The 25,665-nt window shown below is 35.8% G+C and overlaps 1 protein-coding gene across 2 annotated transcripts in view; it reads left to right on the top strand.

Annotated features, from left to right (window-relative positions):
- Positions 1-15,794, top strand: part of LOC106867589 (periostin) — a 1,103,508-nt gene extending 1,087,714 nt beyond the window's left edge. For both annotated transcript variants that reach the window (XM_089342140.1, XM_089342139.1), the window contains one exon: positions 4,406-15,794. In XM_089342140.1, the coding sequence (XP_089198266.1) occupies positions 4,406-4,830 (425 nt within the window). In that variant the 3' untranslated portion in view covers positions 4,831-15,794. The remainder of the gene's footprint in view (positions 1-4,405) is intronic.
- The last annotated feature ends 9,871 nt before the right edge of the window (positions 15,795-25,665 follow it).

Raw genomic sequence — 25,665 nt, 5'->3', positions numbered from 1 at the left:
TACATACACATATGCATATATACACATACGTATATACGTACATATACATATATGCACATATACACATACCTATATACCTACATATACATGTAGTCACCCACAAACACAAACACACATTATATATATATATATATATATATATATATATATATATATATATATATATATATACACAACCATTTTAGTGTTGTCCTCGTAACTTAATGGTTCGGCAAATGTTACCGATATATACCAAACTCAAAAATATGTAATAGTGACAATTTCTGCGACGAAACCTTTGAAGACATCGCCCCATCATGGCTGCAGTCCAATGATTGAAACAAGCAAGAAAATACGTACACGCAAACATACATATATAGATACACACATACGCACACACACGACTTTTAGTACATTACCTAACGAATAACAAAATATAATTGTACAGTCTTCAGAAAGTCAGGAGCGTTTTCACGATGAATATAAATTGACATATGGGGAGTGTTAGCAAATTATTAAACAGGATATAAACAGGTTTATCATTTTTCGGAACAGAAAACATTACGCGATATAAAAGGTTTGGTAGGTCGGCATCAATGGAGGAATGGTAAATAGCAGTAATGTCTTAAAACAACCTAAACTTGGCAGAGGAATATATGTTGCGCGTGGTTAAAGCATTTAGTTATTACAAATAAAGGTTTGGCAATTGGGTGGTGTGTAAGAGAGCGAGCAATTATATAAGAGCAATTTTAACGCTTTTCAGGATGTAGCGAGTGTATAATTTAATAATATAGCTTAGACCAATCGCAGACGGTGTTAAATGATTGAATATTATGTCCGTTATATTGTAATTAACTGTTGGGGAATAGCAATTTTAAGAAGGAAAGAAGTTAAGGGGTTCTAAATATATCTGTCTACAGGTAGAGATTATCTGGGTACGTCGTTTAGTCAACTTGGAGTTAGAGAAATAGGATGTAATCATCCTAATTAGATACAATAAAACGAAAGCAGTGCTAAATTGTTTTTTTTCATTTATAGAGAGAATGGTTATACTTAGTTTAGAAATGAAAGAATGGTCTTAAAAGTACTACTAAATGCTTCAGGATACATTTAGCCATAATGGAACTAGAAACAAATTGGTGAATTAGTATATTGGTTTGGAAAAGTGTTTGTGGTATATGCCTTTATCAAGTTATATGTTAAACTCAGTTTTCGTCAACACAGGATAATAGGAACCGAAGTATCTAATTTCTATGTGAGGTTATAGAAAAGTATATATATAGTTTTGATTACAAGGGATTGATCAGAATCGAGGTTTATCAAAATTAAACAATTCACGAATTGGCTAGACACGGTTAATTGATCCGTTATCATAGCACAGAATACTGCGATGAACACGTGTTTACTAATGTTTGGTTATCCGTTACCCCAATACTTTCTCAAAATAACCGAAACCATTAGCGTGGTGCACAAACATTATTAAAACACACGAAACAGTTTAAATGTGTGTGGGTATGTGTACGAAGATAGATAGATATGGCTGATACGTACATACACGCAGAAAAACCTAGCATTGCTAACGCAGTAGAACGTATTATAAAAATAATATGCTTTATTGTATATTATGTTTGCATAACGAAATACCACACACCTATAAATCATTTATTTATATATATATATATATATATATATATATATATATTACACACACACACACGCACAAGCAAAAATCTATTCATCCGAAAGCAAACATTGTGTGCACCTGTGTAATACGTCGCTCGGATTAGGCCCTAGCAGTCTTTAGCAGAACTCATAGTTATGAGTGCATTGACTCTTGTAGCAGAAACAACAGTAAGCTTTTTAAGTCCCTAACAAATTTTTTTATTCTTTAGTCATTTTAATTCCTTCTCTCTCTCTCTCTCTCTCTCTCTCTCTCTGCGTGTGCGTGTGCGTGTGCGTGTGCGTGCGCGTGTGCGTGTGCGTGCGCGTGCGTGTGCGTGTGCGTATGTGTGTGTGTGTGTGTGTGTGTGTGTGCGTGTGCGTGTGTGTGTCCGTCAGAAATCTCTGTGTTGATTCTCAACCATGGTCCGTACAGTCAGAAGAGAAACATGTAAGCAGGGATACTTAACGATTTTAGCTTTCAATAAAATGGTAAATAGCACATTGCATTAAGCATTGGGTAATCTCATTTCTTGTTTTTTTCCCTTTACATGTGTGTGAGTGCCTGTTCACACACACACATACATATACATATTCTTTCATACATATAGGATGAGTGAGAGAGCGAGCAAAATGGGCGTCTCGTAGAATTAATGCGCCGGGTGCAGTTGGGTGTTTCTGGTGGACTGAGTGCAGTAAACGAGTTTATATCATTTTGAGGGCTTAACAGCACCGAGAGCACTTAAGTGCATCGGGTAGATTTGTTGCAACGAGTGTGCCTAACCGCATTCCTCAGGCTTTAGCATCGTGTATTCGAGTATATATGTTTAATACAGAGGTGGTAGATTGGTGCATCTTACCATAGCATAGCAAATATCATGGCAGACAACTGAGCAGATGCGTTGAAATGGGAGTAGAGAAATAAGGCGAGAGCGATAGAGAAAATTGCATCAAGGAATATCGGAAAGAGAGATTGAATGACAAAGAGATGTTAGGGAGACATTGAGGAGAGATGCTGAAGAGAATTTAGATGATGGCTAGGAAAGTCTGAGCAAAATCACTGGGAGAGTGGCAAAAGGACATATTAATCCTTAATAAGTTTCAGTCAATAGACTTCGGCCATGCTGGAACACTACCTTGAATAATTTTTAGTTGAATGAAATGACCCCACTACGTTTTTAAAGCTTGATAATTTTTCCATTGGTCTCTTTTACCGAACCTCTCTCTTTCTCTTATATATATATATATATATATATATATATATATATATATATATATATTCAACAAGCTTCTTTCAGTTTCCGTCTATCAAATCCACTCACAAAGCTTTGGTCGGTCAGAGGCTATAATGAAAGGCACTTGCCCAAGGTGCCATGCAGTGATACTGAACCCCGTATCATGTCGTTGGGAAGCAAGGTTCTTACCACACAGCCACGCTTGCGTGTGCGTGTGTGTGTCACCTGCTTCTCTCACAGGTATTTTTGAGAGATACCGGCTCTCACAGCAATTCTCTCTCAGCGTATCCTATTCATTCTCTGTTATTTGTTGTTATTTCAACAACCGATTCGATGTATCTGCTAGAAATAGAAACTTAATCTTCCACTAATTACTTCTACGGTTTAATAAAAAAGAAAGGACACTTGATAATACTCTCCTTAAAACTCCTAAAATGATCATTTGGCCAGGAACAGCTGCAGTATCTTTTATAAAAATCCTGGTGAATCTTATTTGACCTGGTGTTAAAATAAAACAACAACAAAAGCTGAACATCGATTTAGTAGAATATTGCACATACAGCAATCAGCAGACATTTTGTACAGTTTGTTTCCTGTTGCACCAGATCAGCGATGCATCCAATGGCAAAACGCGCTTGGCTCTCAATAGTTTGTATAAAGCACAGCGCTCGTATAGAGCGTGTCCACAATGTGGAACTACTCACTGCTGTAGCGCAGCAGCGGAAGTGATATCAAATAGACACGGTGCTTCCGCTAGCTTGCGAATTTTTCTCGATGAAAAGAAGCGTTAATAAAACTGGCATCTTATTAATTCCATCACAACCACAACGGTTTAGATGGTGGTTATTTACATAGCGGTAGCGGGGGGGGGGGATAAAGAAACCGATTGAGAAGAATAAAAAAAATAATATCGTGTAATGTGTTCGAAGGCTTATAATGCTGGAGATGCAATAATAATAATAAAAAAAATGGATGTCATATGGTAAATGAAAGAATGAAGGAATGCAAGAATAAATGAATATCTCGAAACAGTTTAGAATAAATTTCCAATGAAATATGTAGTGTGTGTGTGTGTGTGTGTGATTATAAGGGATGATATGAACAATACACACACGCATATATATCTGTCACTTAATATGAATAGGGTAGTAAGATATTGCATACGACTGATTATATTAATTTTATGTATCACATACGTCACACTCACACAATATATATACATACATACATACATACATACATACATACATACACACACGAGGAGGGTGGTGCTGAAAGTTCCTGGCTTTGTGTTAAAAAAATACAGGGGGATCAGTTAATTATGATTTTATTCAACACATTCCCCTCTCAGATTCACACATTTATTGCAGCGGCCCTTCAGTTTTTCAAAGCCCTGTAAAAGAACTCGGAAGGTTGGGCCTCCGACCAGGCCTTCCGCGATACTCTTAAAGCCAAGAACTCTTCAGCACCACCTCTCTCTCACACACACAGTATACTGGTCACTTACATTTGTTTTCTATTTTCTCTTGCAGGCACCTACCTAGTTTGGAAAGGAATCCAAGCCCGAATTATCAAAGCGAATATCCTGGCCTCGAACGGCATCATTCACGTTGTGGAGCGCTTTTTGCTAATGAATGACAAAGAGCGATCCGCATCGCATTCCTCGACGAATGCTGCCCGAGCACGGACTCTACACACGATCCCACCCCGCCTGCACACGACTCCGGTGGAGTTCGTCATACCACGGCATCACAAGGGACTCCCAGAGTCGCACTCCAGGCCGGTATTCGCCACGCCCCGGATCACCACGCCCAGACTGGCCGGTGGACATTCAGAATACGCAATCACATCATCGGCGCACAGACCTCACGCCGCCAGATCGATGAACGGACATTTAGTATTAACTGTAATGTTGTTGTTGTTGCTAGTATTCACCAATAGATGGCAGCAAACGTAGCCATACTATTACATCCTCGCTCCCCCTACCATACCCACCACCACTACCCAGTAATATCCCCCCTCCCCCCGTAATAATAAAGAACAGAAAAACTAAAAGAAAGCAACAACAACAAATATAACAAAAACAGTGTTATCTTCAAATTTTGTAAATGGTTTTACTACTACTATTACTTATTATTATTATTATCATTATTATTATTGTGATGGATTGACAGAATAATTTAAAGCGTCGGAAAAAAATACCTCACGGTTATTATTATTATTATTATTATTTTCGGCTAGCTTCGTTCTGTGTTTAAATCCCGCCGAGGTCTACTTTGCCTTTCATTCCTCCGTGGTAGAGAAAATAAAGTACCAGTCATGTACTGGGGGGGTGGATGGTATGGACTTACCCACCCGTTCCCTCAAAATCCTGGCCTTGTGCCTAAACCAGAAACCATGATTATTAATTATTATTATCATTATTATTATTATTATTATTACAACTGTTACTACGTTAATTACTACTGAAAAATACTATTACTAATATTACTACTGTTTCTACTACTACAACTACTACTATAGTATAACTATTACTAATGTTTTTAATACAATTTATAAAGTACTGGCAGAATCGGTAGAGCATCGGACAAAAAAGAAAATCCTGCGGCATTAATCTATCTTTTTCGTTTGTTTTTTTTTTTTAATCTGACTTATAAGTTCGAACCCTGCCGTGGTCAACTTTGCCTTTCGCCCTCCTGGGGATCGATCAAATAAAGTACCAGCAAAGTACGTTAGTGACGACTTTATATCCAACACCGTCGCCCATTGTATCCCTGTATCCCTTTACGTGTGTTGTTGTTGTTGTTGTGTCCACGGTAGTAACGGCGGTGGATGAGCAGAACTGATAGAGCGCCGGACAAAATGCCTTGCGTGTATTTAGTTGTGTTCGTTAACGTTCTGAGATCAAATCCTAACGAGGTCTACCTTTTTGCCTTTCAAGCCTCCGGCCGGGGGTCTGTAGAACATTGAAAAAGTTATAAAAGCAAGTACCTATAGTCTACTCGGCGATTTAACCAACAACACCCCCACAAACACACACACACACATCTACATCTACACGTTGAAATTCATGGCCTTGGGGCCACTAAATTTATATAAATCTATATTATCCTAATTATTAGGGGATGCTGAAGTGGCAGATGCGATACAGCAAGCTGACTGAGTGTTTTTCCTGAGTAATTTTAGGTTCCTTAAAGTTTTATTCAGTGTTTAAAGTTTCCGAGTTCTGATAGTACGGAAACCATAGCAGTTGCCTCCCATCCTCCAAGGCTCGATATTAATGAGTACCAGTTATATACTGAGAGACGAAAACAGAGGGGAAGAACGACAATGGGGCGAGGCAATATCATTCAAAATAGAATTATAAACTCTATCTTCAAATATTTATGAACGTTTTGTGCCAATGTTTGATATATATATCAATATATATATATATATATATATATATATATATATATATATATATATATGAGGTGCGCACACATGCGCATTAAAGAATGTGAACTCGCAAACTTTGTGGAGCGCCGGACTAAATTATTTACTGTTGTTAGTCTTGTTATTTTTTACCTTCTTAAAGTTCAAATTCTGCCGACGTTGACTGATTTTTTGCAAAATTCACTCCGGTGTCATTGAAATATATCTATTAGAATACATTTGATGTTGCCTTCTCGACCGCCACGAATTCTATTTTGAAGAGAATAAAAAAATGATAATGATACGGCCCTTACTTTGAGCTCAAGATCCCGTCACACTAAAAGCAGAGGGTTCTGTCCGATTTGGCATACATTTTAAACCAACGTCACAACACTTTTAGCTGAGATCTGTAACTAAACGAATACTCTTTGTATTTATTCTTGACTCGCCATCGGATCTGGTAAAGAACAAAGAAACAGATTTGACTCCTTCTCTGAACTATATAAATTGCCGTCATTAAATATCACGGATTATTTCTCACAGACATTCCTACCGTGTCCGCCAGCCTTAGCCAATGTTATCTACTTCCTCTTTTTTTTTCCTTTTTTACTTAATATCAATAATAATAATAATAATAATAATAATAATAATAATGATTCATCAATACGTCTTGACCTGTGGAAAGTTCGATTATTTAAAAAGCAATGAAGTAAACAATTGGTAGCAGAACAGTTACGAGACGAGATAAAGTCGTTTTGTTATTCAAAATACCAGTTATGCATTCGGGCGCATTAACCGATTCATTATGCATCACTCGAAATGACAAACCTTGTCTATATCGGAAGCAACTCTTATTCGATGGTTTAGTAGAGTCGTTAGATTATTCTGAATCATTACGTTCTGAGTTCAAATTTCACCGTGGTCGACTTTTCTTTTCGGGAATTGATAAAATAAATCAGCAGTTAAGTGCTAGGATTGATTTCATTGAAAAAACCTGAAACTTAGTACCGGGACAGTGGGTTGGCATATGTTCTGAAAGTAAACTTTGCCTTCCATCAACTGGAATTCTTTAAAATAATGCAACAGTCAGCCACTGGTTCGATTTTATTGTCTAATCCCTCCTGAGTTAGTGACCAAATGTCTATGACTGAAATAATGATTATCAGATGATAGATTGGCAGAATCATTAGGGTATCAAGCAAAATCCCTTCAGGTATTTAGTTAGGGATATTTAAAGTTTGAGTTCAAACCCTATTGAAGTCAACTCTTTATTCCAGGTTCCATTCAAATAATGGGAACGATATACTAGATTTTTCCATCACTTTCTGTTACCAAAGTTTTCTCCTGTGCTCGACAAGGTCACTTATCCGAAGGGTGATACAGTCTTGTTAACAAACAGACTTCGTCCCTGCATGAAAAATATAGGGCATGGTGCGTATTCGAGAAATCTTTGTTACTATTAAGAAAGCGAAGGAAAAGATGAACAGCCAAATAAGGTTAGAAATGGAGAAGGAAGAGGCAGAGAAAAAGAAATAGGGTACTTAATACCTAACAATATTCCCATCATGCTTTTTTCCAAATCCTCACCATGGTGGATTTTAACTTCAAATCTCATTCCAAACCGATAAGAATATTGTGAAGATTATACAGAGATTTTGTAAAATTCATTATAAACTATCCGGATCTATAAATCTAAAGATGTGTACCAAGATATAAATTAATCCCAATTCTAGTGTTCAATATAATTGATACAAATGAAACCAAGATTTGATGGTTTCAGGATCGATACAACCTTGTGATTTTTTTTAATCAGGTTAGACATCTAATTTCTATTTTGTTCAGTGCAAAGACTTCGATGAATCAAGGAAACATTATATTCTACAGGCGTTCAATGTGAGTATCATATACTTATAAAAGAACCGCCAATATCTATACAGAATTATCATATATAGATATGGGGGAGGGGACGAGAAATATGGTAACTTTCAGGCTGTAACCAAAACAATTATCGGAGTAATTGCAAACAAATCCAGTTTCTCTTCTCCTTCGATTACTATTCCCCAATAGAGACATTATTATTATTATTATTATTGAGGCGGTGAGCCAGCAGAATCGTTAGCACACCGGGCAAAATGCTCATCAGCATTTCGTCAGTCCTTGTTCTGAGTTCAAATTCCGCCGAGGTCCACTTTGCTTGTCATCCTCTCGGAGTCGACGAAATAAGTATCTGTTGAGCACTGGGGTCGATGTAATCGACTAGCCACTCTGCCTTCCCCCCCTCACCACCAAATTGCAGGTCTTGTGCCAAAATTTAAGATTATTATTATTATTATTATTATTATTATTAATGTTACTACTGTGAATTGCCACAATAGAGTGAATGATAAACTGCCTTGCATATTTTAGTTCCGTTTATTAACGTCCCAAGTTCGATTCCTGGCAAGATCGAATGAATTCATCTTTCGGAAACAAACAAGAAAAAAGAAAAAAACAATTGTCAAGTACTTTTGACTTGTTTTATCAATTAATCCCAGGACGAAATCTCACTAATCCAAGCAGCATTTCGCTGAAATTGAACATTAGACTATAAAATATATTAAAAGAATTACCATATCTTAAAATTAGTATAAATTCATCTCTGAACATTTCAAAATTTATTATTATTATTATTATTATTATTGTGAAAGGCAGCGAACTGGCAAAATTGTTAAAACGGTGGTAATCGGGCAGAATGGTTAGGATGCTGGACGAAATGCTTAGCGACATTGCGTCCGTGATTACATTCTGAGTTCAAATTCCGCCGAGGTTGTTTATAACTTCTATCCTTTCGGGGTCCATAAAATAAGTACCAATTGGATCGATGTACTCGACTAAACCATTACCCCTAAAATTGCTGGTTGTGTGCCAAAATTTGAAAAACTTATTGCTATTAATATTGCTGGCTACGGCGTTCAAAACACGGTGGAGAATGCAAAATGTTTTATATAACTGAGTTACTGTCCTTAAACATTCGAAAAGCAAAACAAAGATGGAGTTAGATTTAATTTTCCTCGTTCCAGCATCGATAGAAAAAGCAATGGTAATTAACTAAGGGTCGATTTAATCGATTTTAGCCCAAATATACAACTTTATAGTCACGTGCCAATATTAGGTAAATAGTATAGTTAAGATGATAATGAAGATAACAATTATCATTATTATTATTGTTAATATTATTACTATTATTATTAAAACTGACAATGTTATAACAAAGATTGCCAAACATTATAATGTAAACATTTTAATTCTGTACACACACAAAAAGAAAAAAAATGAAAAAATTACAAAAAAATATAGTTTTCTTCTCTTCCCGGAAGTTTATATTATTGCTTCCTGTCGTTTCTTTCCCCGACCCTACCAAGAAAACTCAACTGTTGTTTTACACTCTATGGTTATTATTATTGTTCTTTACATATTTTAGAATACAAAGCTATCCCGTCTTCCCCCGCCTCTATTCATCCCGCTCTGTTGATTATCAAAAAATTAATACAAAATATATCAAAAATTCGAATAGCAAAAAAAAAAAAAGCCAAAAGTGATTGGATATTATTGCAGTTTAAAGATGCTTCGAAGGAAACATATGCAAATATATATACACACACAAATATATATATATGCACAAATATATATATATATATATACAAATACATACAAATATATATATACATACATACATACAATATATATATACATACATACAAGAATATATATATACAAATATATATATACATTTATATAAAATATATACACAAATATATATTTTTATATATATATATATATATATATATATATACAAGCATATGTATAAACATTAATATGTATATATATACGCACATATATATACACATGTATATATACAAATATATATATACAAATATATATATACATATATATATATATATTCATACATATAAATACATACGTACATGTATAATATATATATATATATATATATATATATATATATATATATATATACAAATATATATATATATACATGCCCATATATTCATACGCACACACACAAATGCACACACTAACTGTTCGAGAAAAAGTAAATATTGCTACAAAACTTAACATTTTTTCTGACGTTAAATTTCCCATTATTTCTCAATAGTAATATTAACAAAACGAACAATGATGAGAATAATAATCATAATTCTGACGATAATAATGATGATGGTGTTGACGATAAGAGCTAAGATGACACTGTCTGCAGCGATGACAGTAGAAGCACGGAATACATACATACATACATACATACATACATACATGGGGGCATTTCCCGCAATATGAAAACATTGATTCACGGAATTTCTTACCGTAACGTGGAGTTCCGTAATGCAAATATTTTCCTCATTTATTACGTTATGTGAAAGTTAATAAAAATACGTTTTATGATGAGGAAATTCGGGTTACCGCTAGATTAATTTCAGTAGCGCACCATTTCCTTAACGTGAAGGTTATCGGTCAACGATGCTTGTATACACAGAGTAAATTTAGTAAATTCCCACTTCATACACCATGGATTATTAAGAATACTGACGTTTCGAAGAAAACTCTTCATCAAACATTCAAAGATCTTTCTTTTTCCTTAACATTTGCGGTGTCACTGATAATATAATTTCTTGGCGATAGAGTTACAATCATTAAATATCAATATTGTCTTCTCTTCGCGGAATATGGTTTCATATGCGGATTTCCTAAATCACTTTTGCCTTCCTAGAATACTTCCGATTTACTCGGACCTTCTTTTCTTATATATGTCGAGTTTCAACGATGCTGGTAATTCTCAGTTCAGATTTGGCTGTGTGGCATCCCAAAAAGCCTCTTTCATCGGAGGTGCTGATCGTTTGTCGATGAGATCTTTTATGTAAGTTGATACAATAAAGTCCTCCTTGATTATCCGTTGCGGATCAGCATTTTTATACACTTGGAACACTAATTGCAGGGCTCCAAACAACCATAATGTTGAAACGTGCGTAGGGACTTACTCCCCACCCTGTATGTGTGTGTGTTTATGTTCAGTTATAATACAACAATTTTACATTAATCTACTGGATTAGTCTATATTTTGTAGAGTATAAATCTATTATTCTTTAGCAAGAATGTTATTGATAGTGACTTCAAAGTTTCGACCAGCTAAGCCATCACCAGATTATGGTTTAACTGGCCGAAACTTCGAATTCACTATCAATAATATCCTTGTTTAGGAATTTTACACACACACACACACATATATCTGGAGGGGAAGGATCTCCGTCGCTCGATGACGAGGATTCTCTTGTTCGATCAACTGAATTACCTGCTCTTTTATTGAAATATAAGGGGCTGAACATTTTATATGAGCATGTATATCTTTAATGTAATTTTTTGACAAGACTATCTTTTGAATTAACTACAAATAAAATCTATCTGACGGGCTTCTATACAGTTTCCGTCTACCCCCATTTCATTTGCTATAGAGAATACATTTGCGGAAGATACCACGCAGTGAGATCGAACTCGTTGCCTCGTGATAACGAAGCGAACTTATTAAGCATTCCGCTGTAGTACCCGTACACAAACATTCGTGCTTGTGTATCGATACGGTTCCCTGGTTCCGTGGAATTGCTCCCACGCATTCTATTGTTGATAAATGTAAACTCGCAAGATATGAATAATGATAACAATATAGCAATAATAATGATTTATTTCTTTCACTTTATGAAAGGTCCAAAAGAGTATAGAATGTGAAGGCACGCGCACATATATTACAAAATTTAAAAAAAAAGTAAACGAGGGTTTGGGTAAAAAGAGTATTCACTACATTAAAATATTACAAATGAAGTAAATACAGATGAATGACACTAAAAAGTTAAATAAATATATGAAAACAAAAACAAAATAATCAATTGACAAGAGGGTAACGAGGACGCCATCTTGGTTAGATTGCGGCAACCCATAAACCCGAATAATTTCCCCTCCTAACGGTGCCCGTGCGTATCTGATGTGTGTCAAGGAGAGGATCTTGTCACATCTCTATAGAGGTATTTTCAGCAGTACATAGACTATTGCTGTAGTTTCCATTAACATTCTATGATTTCAGTAACCCACACCCCAACCTTTTATCAACAACTCTATTGATTCCTAATAGTTTCCATTAACAGTCTATCATCTAAGTCCCACCACTACCAATCTTTTCTTCTACTAGCCCATTGTTCCATCTTCATCTTTTAGGCTTTTCAAGAGGTTCATTAGCTTCAATTTGTTAATATAAACAATCGTGAAATTTTTGCCATTCTTTTGGACTGATGAACTTCTGTCCAAACATCTTGCTTGTCTTCGTCACGGGTTCGATTGTCTGTAGTTTGGTTTTACGTTTTATTTCTTTTGTACTCTTCCCGACATTTTATCACGGTTCTCCAGTCTAGATTCCCTCCGCATCGTTATGAAGCGATTGTGTGGAATTACCTGTTGTGACCTTTGGTTGCCACTCTACAGGAGAAATTCAGCCGTCAGCTTTCCAGTCGTCGGATCCTGGCAACTTTTCACGACGTTGCGATTAATGCCTCTCTTCGAACTGTATTTTCTGGAGCCTAACGTTGTTGTTGTTGTAGCTGCTGACACTGTTGCGATCCACTGCCATTTCCCTTCTTTGATTTTTAAAATTCTACTGAAGAGAAAGCCCTCAGGGAACTTTTAACAGTCACAGGGCCTTCTGTTCTGTTCCACTAAACTAACCGCTTTATTTTCTGCACCGAAAATTGCATAAACCTCTGGGATAGCTTCAGGTTATTGTGCGCCATAAGGGTTTTCATAACCCTTGTTCGATCATAGATTTGCACGTTACCTTTGTGTTTATCTTTGTGTTTTACACCTCAGAGTTTGCCGTGAATTTTAAAGACGGATCACAGGCCATTGTCCATGAAACTAGTGCTTTGTCTCCTCTATAAACCACCAACAACCTCTGTGAGGGTGTATCGTCCACCAGCTTTGCATATTTTTCGTCTGGTCATCAGTATTTAAGGACCAGGAATATTTTTCATTTGCCCAGCGCTTGTCTGCAGAGACGAGGTCGTTCAATACATAGGCTAGATTTTCTTCCAACTCCTACTTTGGAGCATTTAAAAACTTCCCTCCCTTCTTTTGAGATGCAGGTTTTGTTCTAATTCCTCAATGTTCGTTCTAAGATGGAAACGTCGTGGAAGGAGGTACAAGCCTTTGTTATAGATCTCTGACTTTTTTTTTCCCCCAAAAGATGACTAGTGTTCAACATTTCTATCTAGCTTCCGGGCTAGCAAACCTTGTTAAAACTTTGGCTAACGCCAATTCTGTGTGTTATGATGTGAATGTTTATTTTTGTTTCATTTTTCTTTTTTTTTTTAACAAATGTGTTTATATATTCATCTGTCGTTTTCTTTTTCTCTTTTAACAATTTTAATCTGTTAAATATTTGGAGGCATCTATGCTACTTCTACCACCTTTTATGGGAGTCTACACATACTGACACCACAGGGGACGCCATGCATACAAACAGTTTTTGAATACATGACAAAAATAAAGCATGTTTCAAAATGCAGAACCATTTTCTCCTCTAAACGGAGTAAAAAAAAAAAAATTTTAAGACAAAATATACGCACTTCTCTCCCTTGTATAAAACGGGTCCACACAACCAAGTCACAAAAAGTACATTCAGTTTGAACGGTACATTAAAAGGTAAGTTCTTTGTTGACAATACCAAATAATAAAATAGGAATGATGATGAAGACGATCGATAGTGTAGAACGTTAATACACAATATATTCGATAGATGTTTGAACGCAGTCCTGATTCAAAGTGTCCCGCGATCAAATCTCGCTTCTGCTACCCTATGCCTTTCCAGCTATCATAACACTATATAATTGAAGATCAATATAAAAAATGTTATAAATGTGACTCGACTACAATTATGTAAATTTGTACAAAGGATATACAGATACATATACACACACAACCACACATTCATTACACACACACAAGAGTGGCCGAAAAAGCGAACGGAAGTAGCACTCAAAACATAGTTGCGTTTCTAGACTAACAAGTTGACTCAGTTCCTCATATTATATGAAATTTTGTGGACATGTACACATATCCTCCTCTTGTGACCTTCGGAAGCAAGAAACGATCGCCTTGCTTTCAGGGCCACGAAACTAAAGAGGATAAACCAACTTGTCACTATATATATATATATATATATAGTCTGTATTGATTGCTCAAACGTATATTATGTTATTATCGTTACCGTTCTTCTGCGGAAGAGTCACATATACTACAACAGAGAGTAATGAAAGAGCGAACAGTTTTTACAGATCCTTTCCTTCATTTTTCGATTTTTCCATAATCCTATTTTGGTTGTACAAATAGCTTTAATGACATGGCATGTCTCTATAATAAACAAATAATATACACACAATTATATACATATACACACACACATATATATATATATATATATATATATATATATATATATATATATAAAAATGGATATGTAACATGAACAAACCTTATGATATACTATAGAAATGACAGACAACACAGCACACACACCTCATATATTCACATGCACACATATACGTAAACATCCATATGCATATATATGCGTATACACACAAATAGGTGTTCATACATATCGGAATACACGAACAAAAACGTATACATACATGCATAAACATTTATATACATACCTACCCACACTCCCATGTGTATATAAGACGGTATATATTTGATATAAGAAACGTTTTTTCTTCACATTTTTCTTGTTTTTTTAATGAGTGAGTTTATTGTTTTTTATTGTTTTATATTTTTGTTTCTCTTGTTAATCTTGTTTTTTTTATTGTTGTAGTTGTTTCTGTTTCTTTGATTCACTCGTAATCGTTGCTGATCAATGATTTTGATGATGATGATGATAAGAATGAGGAGGGAAAGAGATGAGGAAGCTGCTGAGAATGATAATAATGGTGACGATGATGATGATGACGATGATGATAAAAGTGCCGATGATAATTGTGGAGAAGAGAAAAACGATTTCAATAGTAATGAGGGCGGTAATGGTGACGAAACTTTCGATACTTAAACTGTACTTTCACTATCCTCATCATCATTCTCATTTTCATTATACACCGTCATCAACATATATCATCATCATCATCAACAGCTTCAAAAGCAGCACCATTCTCATGTCTACCATGATAATGATACTAACGATGTTGATGATGATGATTACAAGAAAGAGAAAAGTAAGAGGAAGACTATAGAATGATATACGGATATTTCACACAAATATCAGTCACTTACAGTGAAGTGATGTAGGTGCACACTGGCAACCACACACAAATATATACACAATCACATATACACAGTCTCCCTCATTCTCTCTCTCCCCTTTACACACACACACACACAAACACACACACACACACACACACAAACACACACACACACACACACACAATAAAAAACAACTATTTCTTTCAATGAAACATGAAGACAATAGCATACAGGTTGTCACAATAACCGCATTCACATACGCAGGGTACTCAAGTCTTACCCACACACACACACACACATACAAGAATTCGTAAAAACACACAACGTGTAAAATTCCACCCCCAAAAAGTAGTCTGTCCACGTAAGGAAGATGTAAATAATTCAGTTTTAGTAAAATGCCGGGTAGGCGGTACTAAAGGTTGTGTTTATACACCCACTTCTTTTGTCTTTTTTATGTATAATATGTATGCATAATATATACATACATATCTATATTATATATGTTTATATTTCTACGTATACATTCATATACGTGCATATATGTACATATATATACATATATATATGTGTATATATGTGTACATACATATGTATATATATATATATGCATATATATATATGTATGTGTATATGTATGTATACATGTATGTATACATATATATATATACATATATACATAGACATGTGTATATATAAATGCACGCGTATATATGTATATATATAATGTGTATGAGTATATTATATATATACAATGTTTATGGGTATATTTTATATATATACATACAATGTTTATAGGTATATATATATATATATATATATATGCGCGCGCATATAAGTGTATATATATCTATATAGTGTTTGTATATGTATATATGCGTATATATCTGTATTATGTGCACCCATACAAACACCTAAAAATACGTGTATTTATATATATCCATATACCATATATATATATATATATACATACACAAATGCGTATATATATTTATATACATGTATATACGTATGCATTTATTTACATATGTGTTTATATGTTTGTTCATATATATATATATATATATATATATATATATATATATATATATATATATATGCATAAATGTAAAATGATTCTTTTTTTTTTTTTACAAACCAAGAGGCCTAACTCAAATTTCAAGGAAGGTCAGACTGGGGTGGGGGGTGAAATAAAATAAAAGACTTAACAGACATTTACTAAAGGAGCTGGCCAAAAGCGAACCAAAGACGCCGTCTTTGGGACACACAACAGTGATACTATTACTAATAATATTATTAATAATAATAACAATATTAATTTCATACCTTAGACAGGTAAAACTATTTACTTAGATGTTTTATATTTCAATCAACCTTTTATTTAGATTAGTATCCCATAATTCCATTCACACGCATGCGCACCTGGTAGTTTGAGGGTTCGTTTCAAATTAGTTCGAACCCCGGTGATTATTTTTTTTTTATGTATATATATATATATATATATATATATATATATATATTTGTGTCTTGTGTATATATGTATGTATATGTACATATGTATGTATATATGTGTATATGTATATATATGTGTGTATATACACACGTGTATATATTAAACATTTATAAAATTACATAAATATATATGCATATCTATATACACATGGTTATGTTAATTTTGATATACGTATCTGATTATACATATATATATATATATATATATATGTATATATATATATATACATATATATATATATATTATATGCATGTATGTATGCCTGTATATGCATGTGTGCGAGCATGTCTGTTCCGTATGAATGTATGTTATATATTGAAACATATATATATATATACATCTACGTATATATACATATATACCTACATACATATATATAGTGTCTCCTGTCCCTTTTTTAACTGTATAAAAATCTATGCATCCTAAATTCATGTGTCACGTGTTCATTCTTTCTTCCACTATTGTCTTTTTTATTGTTCATTTTTTCTTCCACTATTGTCTTTTTTTTTATTGCATGTGGAACCTAAACCGTTCATTTCATTTCCAGACCATGTAGCAAATCAGTCTTTTTGTCCATTTAATCCAGAATAATGCACAGTCTTGCTTATAACACTAATATTTTAGTTGCAGGAATTATAAAATTACTCTTAGTTTATTTTAGCATTAAAGTTAGTGTCTCTTGTTCGAGAGAGACGGCTCTGCAGTTTATTTCGGAACAAAATGCACAGTTTATTTGTTTATAGTAACCAAATGTTTGTCCTGTACACGAGTTCATTCGCTCCATCAAATCGGCATTACAAGTACAGAGTGTATAGTGTGCCAAAGTCGGATGTCGAAGCGATCTCAGAGCATCATGAGGTAAAGTATTTTGCTCCGGAACACAATGCATTTCCCGGAGCGGAAATCGATCTCGCGATCGAGTGTTCAACTCCCTAAACATTATGCAACGCGTCCTCATTAAATAAATCTTGTGGGATTAGTGGGATACATTCTACTCTTGTTTTCTTCGAAATTCCCATGTATTCTGGGCACACTTTGATTCTGCTTTTATGTTTTGGTATGAGAATCGTTAATGGCAGCATAGTTGTTTTTTACTGTAGAAAGTAACTAACGATGGATACACTCACCTGATATATATACGTTTTGAAAGCCGATCTTGACATCTGGTATAAAAAAAAAAGGTAACGTAGAGAAAGCACACGTTTTAGTGCGTGCGTGCGTGCGTGCGTGCGTGCGTGCGTGCGTGCGTGCGTGCGTGCGTGTGTGTATGGATAATTTTAAGCTCTACATGCTGTGGCTAAACTTTAGTTTAAATATTGTTTGGTAGTACATTTGGCGAACATAAAACACTAAGGATTATTTAGCTAATAACTGTTTGATAATACGGTGTGCAGAAGAAAAAATGCCCCTAAGTTACAAGTTGACAAATGTTTGAACAGCAAACATTTGTTGCTGTTATCAAGTGTATGACAATCTCAAGATATACACGGTCGAATGGGGCCAGATCTGTCGTACACTTAATTAGGTATTTAAAAGAAAAGCTTCACTGGAATATAAAAATGTTACAGTTAACATATTTATTGCATTGAGCACTAAATGATTATGAAGTGAGTGTCGAACGGTTTGTTGAAGGAACGGTATCTTTGTAGTGAAATGTGGTTTATCATAGTTTGAGGAAGTGATATTAATCAAATGAGATATTATTTTCTCGTGTTTTATGATTAATAACAGAAGACAGTGGTGGGTGATTTCAGGCGTTGAGAGATGAGGTGAGAAAGTAAGACGACTATACAGCGACACAAGACGCAGGCAGAGAGACAGACAGACAAGGCAGGCAGGCAGACAAGTAAGGCGGGCAGGCAGAGAAAGAAAGAGACAGACAGAGAGACAGGTAGCCAGGCAGAGAGACAGGCAGGTAAGTAGGCAGGCTAACAGAGACAGAAGAGAGAGAGAGAGAGAGAAAGAGAGAGAGAGAGAGAGATAAAGAGAAAGAGAGAGAGACGGACAGACAGACAGAGGCAGGGACTGATGTGCAGGCAGGTCGTTGAGGCAGGTAGACAAAGAGGCGGCCATAAACAAACAAACGATGCATGGAAAGACAAGCACGCATTCACATATCGAGAGATTTATAAATATTTCGATAAATATTTGGAGAGAAACGAAAGACAATTAAACTAAATCATAACATTTGAGGTCGCCTCATTGAAATACAGAAATACAATATTTATACACCAGTGTATGTGTGTGTGTGTGTGTGTGTGTGTGTAGAAAGAAAAGAATGATATGATGCATGAAGAAAAGTCATAGGCGAACGGCTAAGAAGCTCACTTCCAAATATCAAGATCCAGGGTTCAAGATTACAGTATGGCACGGTTGGACTATATTTTTTCCAACAGTTACGAGGACCAGATTGTTAAAATATAGTACACAGACGGAGCACTGACGGGAGAGGGTAGTAAAAGGCCATAAAAATGACAAAAGTTTTACAGTAACAATGCAAAACAAATACAAAGTGTACATGTAAGTGATGCTATTGTCCTCTCCTTGCAAGACATCCGACAAGGGCCACTCAGTTAACCCACAGATTCAAGGTCTCTCCCGATATCGAGGGTGATTTTTCTCAACTGTCGTTCTCCGACGTACAGGGACATAGCGCAAACTCATCAATTCATACCAATTTCGTATCTGGCGGCCACACTTTAAGAAACTTAGAGGGAAAACAGTACCTTCCGCATCACACATGCCTTCCTTTCCATGTGGAAAGTGAGAAAGAATCAATGACGAATTTAACAAACGGGAAATAGTCTGAACTGGAAGCATTTCAGTTTCGTGCACCATATATCTTACGAGGGTTCAATATCACAGTAGCAGTTCTGTTGGCCATGTTTAGTGGGAGCGGAGAGCGCTGGAGCGGCCGTCATTTTATTTGATCATACAACTGGAAGACGCAAAAACTAGTGGCCACAACGCAGCCAAAAGACTGTAGAAAACCGCCTGCCTTGCCTCGAGCAGTGGAACAATCTCAAGATATACACTGTTGATTGGGGCTAGATCCGTCGTACACGTGACAACATTTATTCGACCTAACTCTACAACTCAGTAAAGCCCGGATATTTAGTGTGAGGGCGCAGGTTTCATTTCTCAAAGCACAATTTGCATTTCAAAGAGTCCTCCCTGACAGCACTTCTGCACATGTACACCTTATCTCGAACGGGCAGCACTCTCAGAAACACTACTTTTACCATTATAAGCGGTTAATTTTAATTCTGTAGCTAAAAGCTTCTGCTTGCGTCCTGACTTGACGGCGTTGCCTGGGGATGGAAGTGATAACAGAATTTAAACAATACGATGGTACAATAAATGAACCGGATTTGATCGAATTTACTTATCGTTATCTGCGAAGCCGGTGAGAGCGCTGGAGCAGCCGTCATTTCATTTGACTATACTATGGAAGACGCAAAAACCGATGGTCACAAGCTTTTACGTTGACGGCTGGAAATAACGATGTCTCTGCTATTAGTTACCCGTAAATACATAACCATAAGGCAGATCAGATTTGCGTCTTCCAAGGATATAATAAGACCAAAACCGCACCCACTAAAACTTACTCGCGATCGAGGTTAACCCTATACACACATGCATACAGACACACACATACATGACCTAAAATGAGGGCACATGTTGTACAAACAATATTAATTTCACTTTAGTAATTAAACTAAGTATACTTAACATGAAATAATTGCCTAATTAAAATTTAACTAACGAACTTATACTATTACAAATCCAATCATGTCTCTACAATTTCTCTGGGTCTCTTCGAACCAAATTTTATTTCGGCTTTCTGGTGCTAAGTTAGAGCTAAATACATCCTCGTCGCAGTTTTTCGCAGACTCGTTAGAAACGCTGCCAGGAGAAGTCAACCACACGAATAATAACAGATACAATGAATTAATACCAAGAGATAAAGACAGATTGATATAAAAAAAACAAACGCTGATCAAGCTTCCCTTTAAACAATAGTGGGAGCATAGAATTACTAAGCATTACACAATTAGCTGAAGTGATAACACGCCGAGGATAAATGAAGATACAACGGTTCAAATACGGTAAAAGGAATCGAACTATTCAACAGGAATTAATACAGTATTGCTGGAAAAGTGTATGTGTGTATATATATATATATATATATATATATATATATATATATATATATAATTTAAAGAAAGCTGCTGATGCAAATCAAAATGTGAAGGATACAGGATAATCAATCAGATTAAAGGATTTCAGGTTAATGGAACATTATCATACATTAAATCAGGGTACAGACTTGGCTGTGTGATAAGAAGCTTTCTTCTCAACCACATGGTTCCGGGTTCAGTCCCATTGCATGACATCTTGGGCAAGTGCCTTCTACTGTAGCCTCTGGCCGACCAAAGCCTTCTGAGTGGATTTGGTAAACGGGAGTTAAAACTCCGATGTCTCCCCTCCCATCGCCGCTGGACAGTCGTTGTTTGTGCGTTTACATTCCCGTAACTTAACGGGAAAAGAAACTGATAGAATAAGTACGAGGTTAAAAAAAATAAGTCCTGGGGTCAATTTATTCCACTATAAAAACCCTTTGAGGCGGTGTTCCAATATCGTCGCAATCAAATACACTGAAACAAGTAAAAGCATGCGTGTATGCGACGCTGAACCGCCTTGAGAACTACATTAAGGGTACGTGTGTCTGTGGAATACTCAGCCACTTGCACGTTCATTTAACGAGTCGGCTATTTGGTTGATCAGATCAACTGGAATACTCGTCGTCGTAACCTACGGAGTACCGGCAGTTGTGTGTGTGTGTGTGAATCCACAAACACACACATACTGATAGCAAGTACTCCTGCCAATATTCAGAAACACACCGTCACAAATATATCTTCTAGGAGATGTGGTTTAGTTCCAGGCAACTATATTGAGATTGCCGGCGTTTCATGCCTGAAACATTCAGAAGATGGCTGGCTGCGTATGGTTCGATCCGAGATAAGACAAATGACAATGGCTCAAGACTCCACACAGCGGGGGCGAACCAACTCGTTACAAAGCACCAGTATATGCATACACACTTTCATATGTATTATTTTAATTATATGTATGTATGTATATACCTATGTCTATATACATAGCTGTGTGCATATAATATATATATATATATATATAATTATGTGTGTATGCGTTTCACTTTATTCTGATTTAACAGAATTGACGACACTTTATATGGTTATTATTTTATGTGAACTGAAGTGCAGTATTATATTTTGGGATATGACTCTACAAAATAATTATCTAGGATTTGTAATTCATCTACATATATATATGTATATACACACACACACATATGTATACACACACGCAGACAGACATAGGCAGTAGAACGAAAATTAATCAGCTACTTCGAGACGGCGCCACCAGTCTGGTTTGACTTTCATTCTGGTTTTCATCTTCGTTTGTCTTTTTTTATATTTTCTGTAATTTGTTTTTTTTTCAGTGTGTTTCTCGTTCGTTTTGGTTTCGTTATTTCTTCCTTCGTTAATCCTGTTCGCTACTTTAGCTTGCCTTCATTAAAAACCATTGGCTGGTCGAGACAAATATTTCTTGTGCAATAAGCTAGAACTTACAACACAACAGATTAGTTACTAGCCGTAAGTTCTGTCAAGTGCCTGCTTCAAAGTTTGCCATTTTTATGTCTTCATAAAATGTCAATTTTTTAAGGAAAAGTAAGAAATATGGAAGACGTTGTTTAAGACTAAGTTATGTTTTGGGGTAGATACAAGACTGCCGATGCGGTGAACGTGCTTTTTGTATGATTCATTCAAGACAAGAATGATGGACAGTTTCATGTAAGAAATAGCAGAGAGTAAGGTGTAGAATTGCATGTTTGAAGCGCCCTCGTCCTATATTATGGCTTAAACGTAACACCAGGTTCCAATTTTCGCCAGACAGTACTGTGGCATATGTGCTTTGGGTTCTGAAAGAATATGGACACGTTCTACCGATCAAGGAATCCCTCTATTGTCAGCACATTCTGTGGGCGACTCTCTGTGTCGTGGCCGACGGCAAAATAATTTCATCTCCGGCTGCCTCATTTGCAGATTCCTTGTCTGTAAGTATAGTCGCTATTTAAAGAAACCTGTTTTTCTCATCCCTTTCGTGAGCCAGCAGTCTTAGGTCAATCGACACTAAATAATTATCAATGATTCGTAGGTACGTGGTATTTCGTTACGTCACCTATAATATACTATAAAGTATATTAAATGTTTTTATGAGTCAATACCTTGTTCTACTGTGTTAGTAGCGTCACTACATCATTTGTGAAGGTTATCTCTACAGATTTTCTATAGAAATTTTGATCAGCACTAGTTTTTGTTGCTACGTTTCGTGTATGAAACGTCACATGTAAACAAACAACGAGATCGAAAATGAAAAATGGATAATGGGCATACATGCCATATTTCGCGGCGTTTTGCCCTTTCGTCAGCACCCATCTAACCCATTAATCATCCTCGAATACATTGTTTAAATAGCTACACATATGCAGCCATTACCCATTTTTCGTCTTCGATCTCATTGTTTGTTTACATCTGACCTTCCGTATTCAAAACGGAATAACAAAAGTCAGTCCTGATTCTGAGTTCTACAGAATATCCGTAGAGACAACCTTCACAAACAATGAATAATTATCCTCTCGAATGTTGTCGACCGTTCACTGTTTGCTAAGAACTCACCAATATAGCTGGAAAGACTTTGAAATTAGGTTTTGTAGACGATAATGTAAATGTCGGACTATCTTCAAGGCAAACCGCGGTCATTGGTGGAAATCAACTGGCTGATCCGTTCACGAAGATATTTCCTCCGGGAATTACAAATATCGTCCTGAAAACCATTGATCTAGTTGAACTACTGGCACAGGAAATGTTGTCGATTGGACACGTTCTACCATCATGGAATGCCATTGTCTAGGCCTGAATGTGATGCGTGCCAAGCGAGGAAAAGGTTCTCCATGTGATTGTTTATTGTCCCATAATTGCTGACTCCAGTGGTTATATGAAATGTTATTGTGTGAAAACGGGATCCAGCTGGTCACTATTCGTCCGGCATGTAACAACACTTGGTTACGATGTTGTTTTTCCTATGTCTGGTGTGTAAGGCCAATGAGGTGTGTTCGTGTTAAGGAAAGAGTGGAGACATTTTCCTCTTTGGTAAAGTTATAGGTGGGTGGCTTCGTTAATTTCAACTTGGAAAGTAGGTAAGGGTGGGAGAGACGTAGACGTTCAGTAGAATTATCGAAAGTTGGGCGAAAGAAAAGAAAATTATGGGAGAAAAGGGGAGAGAAGGGGCAAAAAAGAAACAGAGAGCAATGGGGGATGGGCGAGATAGCGTAAGAGCAAGCGAGAGAGTGAGCGGGAGCGAGGAGGCAATGACGGAGGAGACTAAGAGCGCAAGGGGTCGCAATATAACCTAACAGCTTAGACGTTCGTAACTAATTCATTTGATATTGACATCGATTACCAATGGTAACAATTCGCAGAAATCGTCACCAACAGCTCCACCAATCAGAACGTTACATTTTTGACAGGAAACAACAACAACTGAAGAAGAAGAATTCATAATGATTTGACAGTAATTAACATCATCAAAACAAATTCTGAAGAGTCTGCAAGAACATTGGAATTTAGACGAGGATAATGGCGTTTCAATAGAATTTTGTGATTGTGTCAGTCGCAATTTTACAGGACTCCTTTGGAAAGAATTTGAGAGTTGGAGGGGTGGGAAGACATGTCACTAAATCTTTAGACGCACATCGAGATGACATTATCAACGGGGAACGACTTGAAAATGGATAATAATAATAATAATAATGAGGAGGAGGATAATTTGTGAAGAAGAAAATAATAATGACAAGGAATTTTTTTAATATAACATTCATGATGATTTCTAGTTCTTTTCTTTTATTGGCAGAAGGAAAGCCAATGTAAAAATAAAAAAAAAACAGGTTTTAAAATATCTGCAAAAATACAGAAAAATAATTGTAAGGTTATGTGAAAAATTTCATTTGCTTCGGGGGTTCGATCCCAATGCGTGGTGTCTTGAGCAAGTGTTCTGTAACGCAGCCCTAGACTGACCAATGGTTGCCTTGTGAAGAAAAATAGTCGGCAGAAACAGAGTGGAAAGCTATCGACAGAAGTGTGTGTATGTACTCTATGTTACAAGAATTTAGAAACTTTGGGAGAACGAAAAATAATTCGTTTTATTTTAACGGTTGAACTCGAAGTAGATAATACCTTTGATATTTCCTATTCCAAGGATTTTTAAAAAATCCAAATTTATATCAAATCTGTATCAAGGCAAAGCTTCGACATCGGTAAGATTTGAACTCACGACGTAAGGTTAATAGAAAAAAATGGCCTCAATGCATTTTCTAATATAATTATAATTCTTTCAAATTTTGACACAAATTTTAGGTAGAGGGAAGTTGTTGGTTAGATTGGGCCCAGA

The sequence above is a fragment of the Octopus bimaculoides genome, chromosome 25, assembly GCF_046866305.1.
Source record: "Octopus bimaculoides isolate indiv1 chromosome 25, ASM4686630v1, whole genome shotgun sequence".
NCBI lineage: Eukaryota > Metazoa > Mollusca > Cephalopoda > Octopoda > Octopodidae > Octopus > Octopus bimaculoides.
Note: the sequence above shows the minus strand (reverse complement) of the source record. Positions and strands in the feature narration are given on the sequence as shown.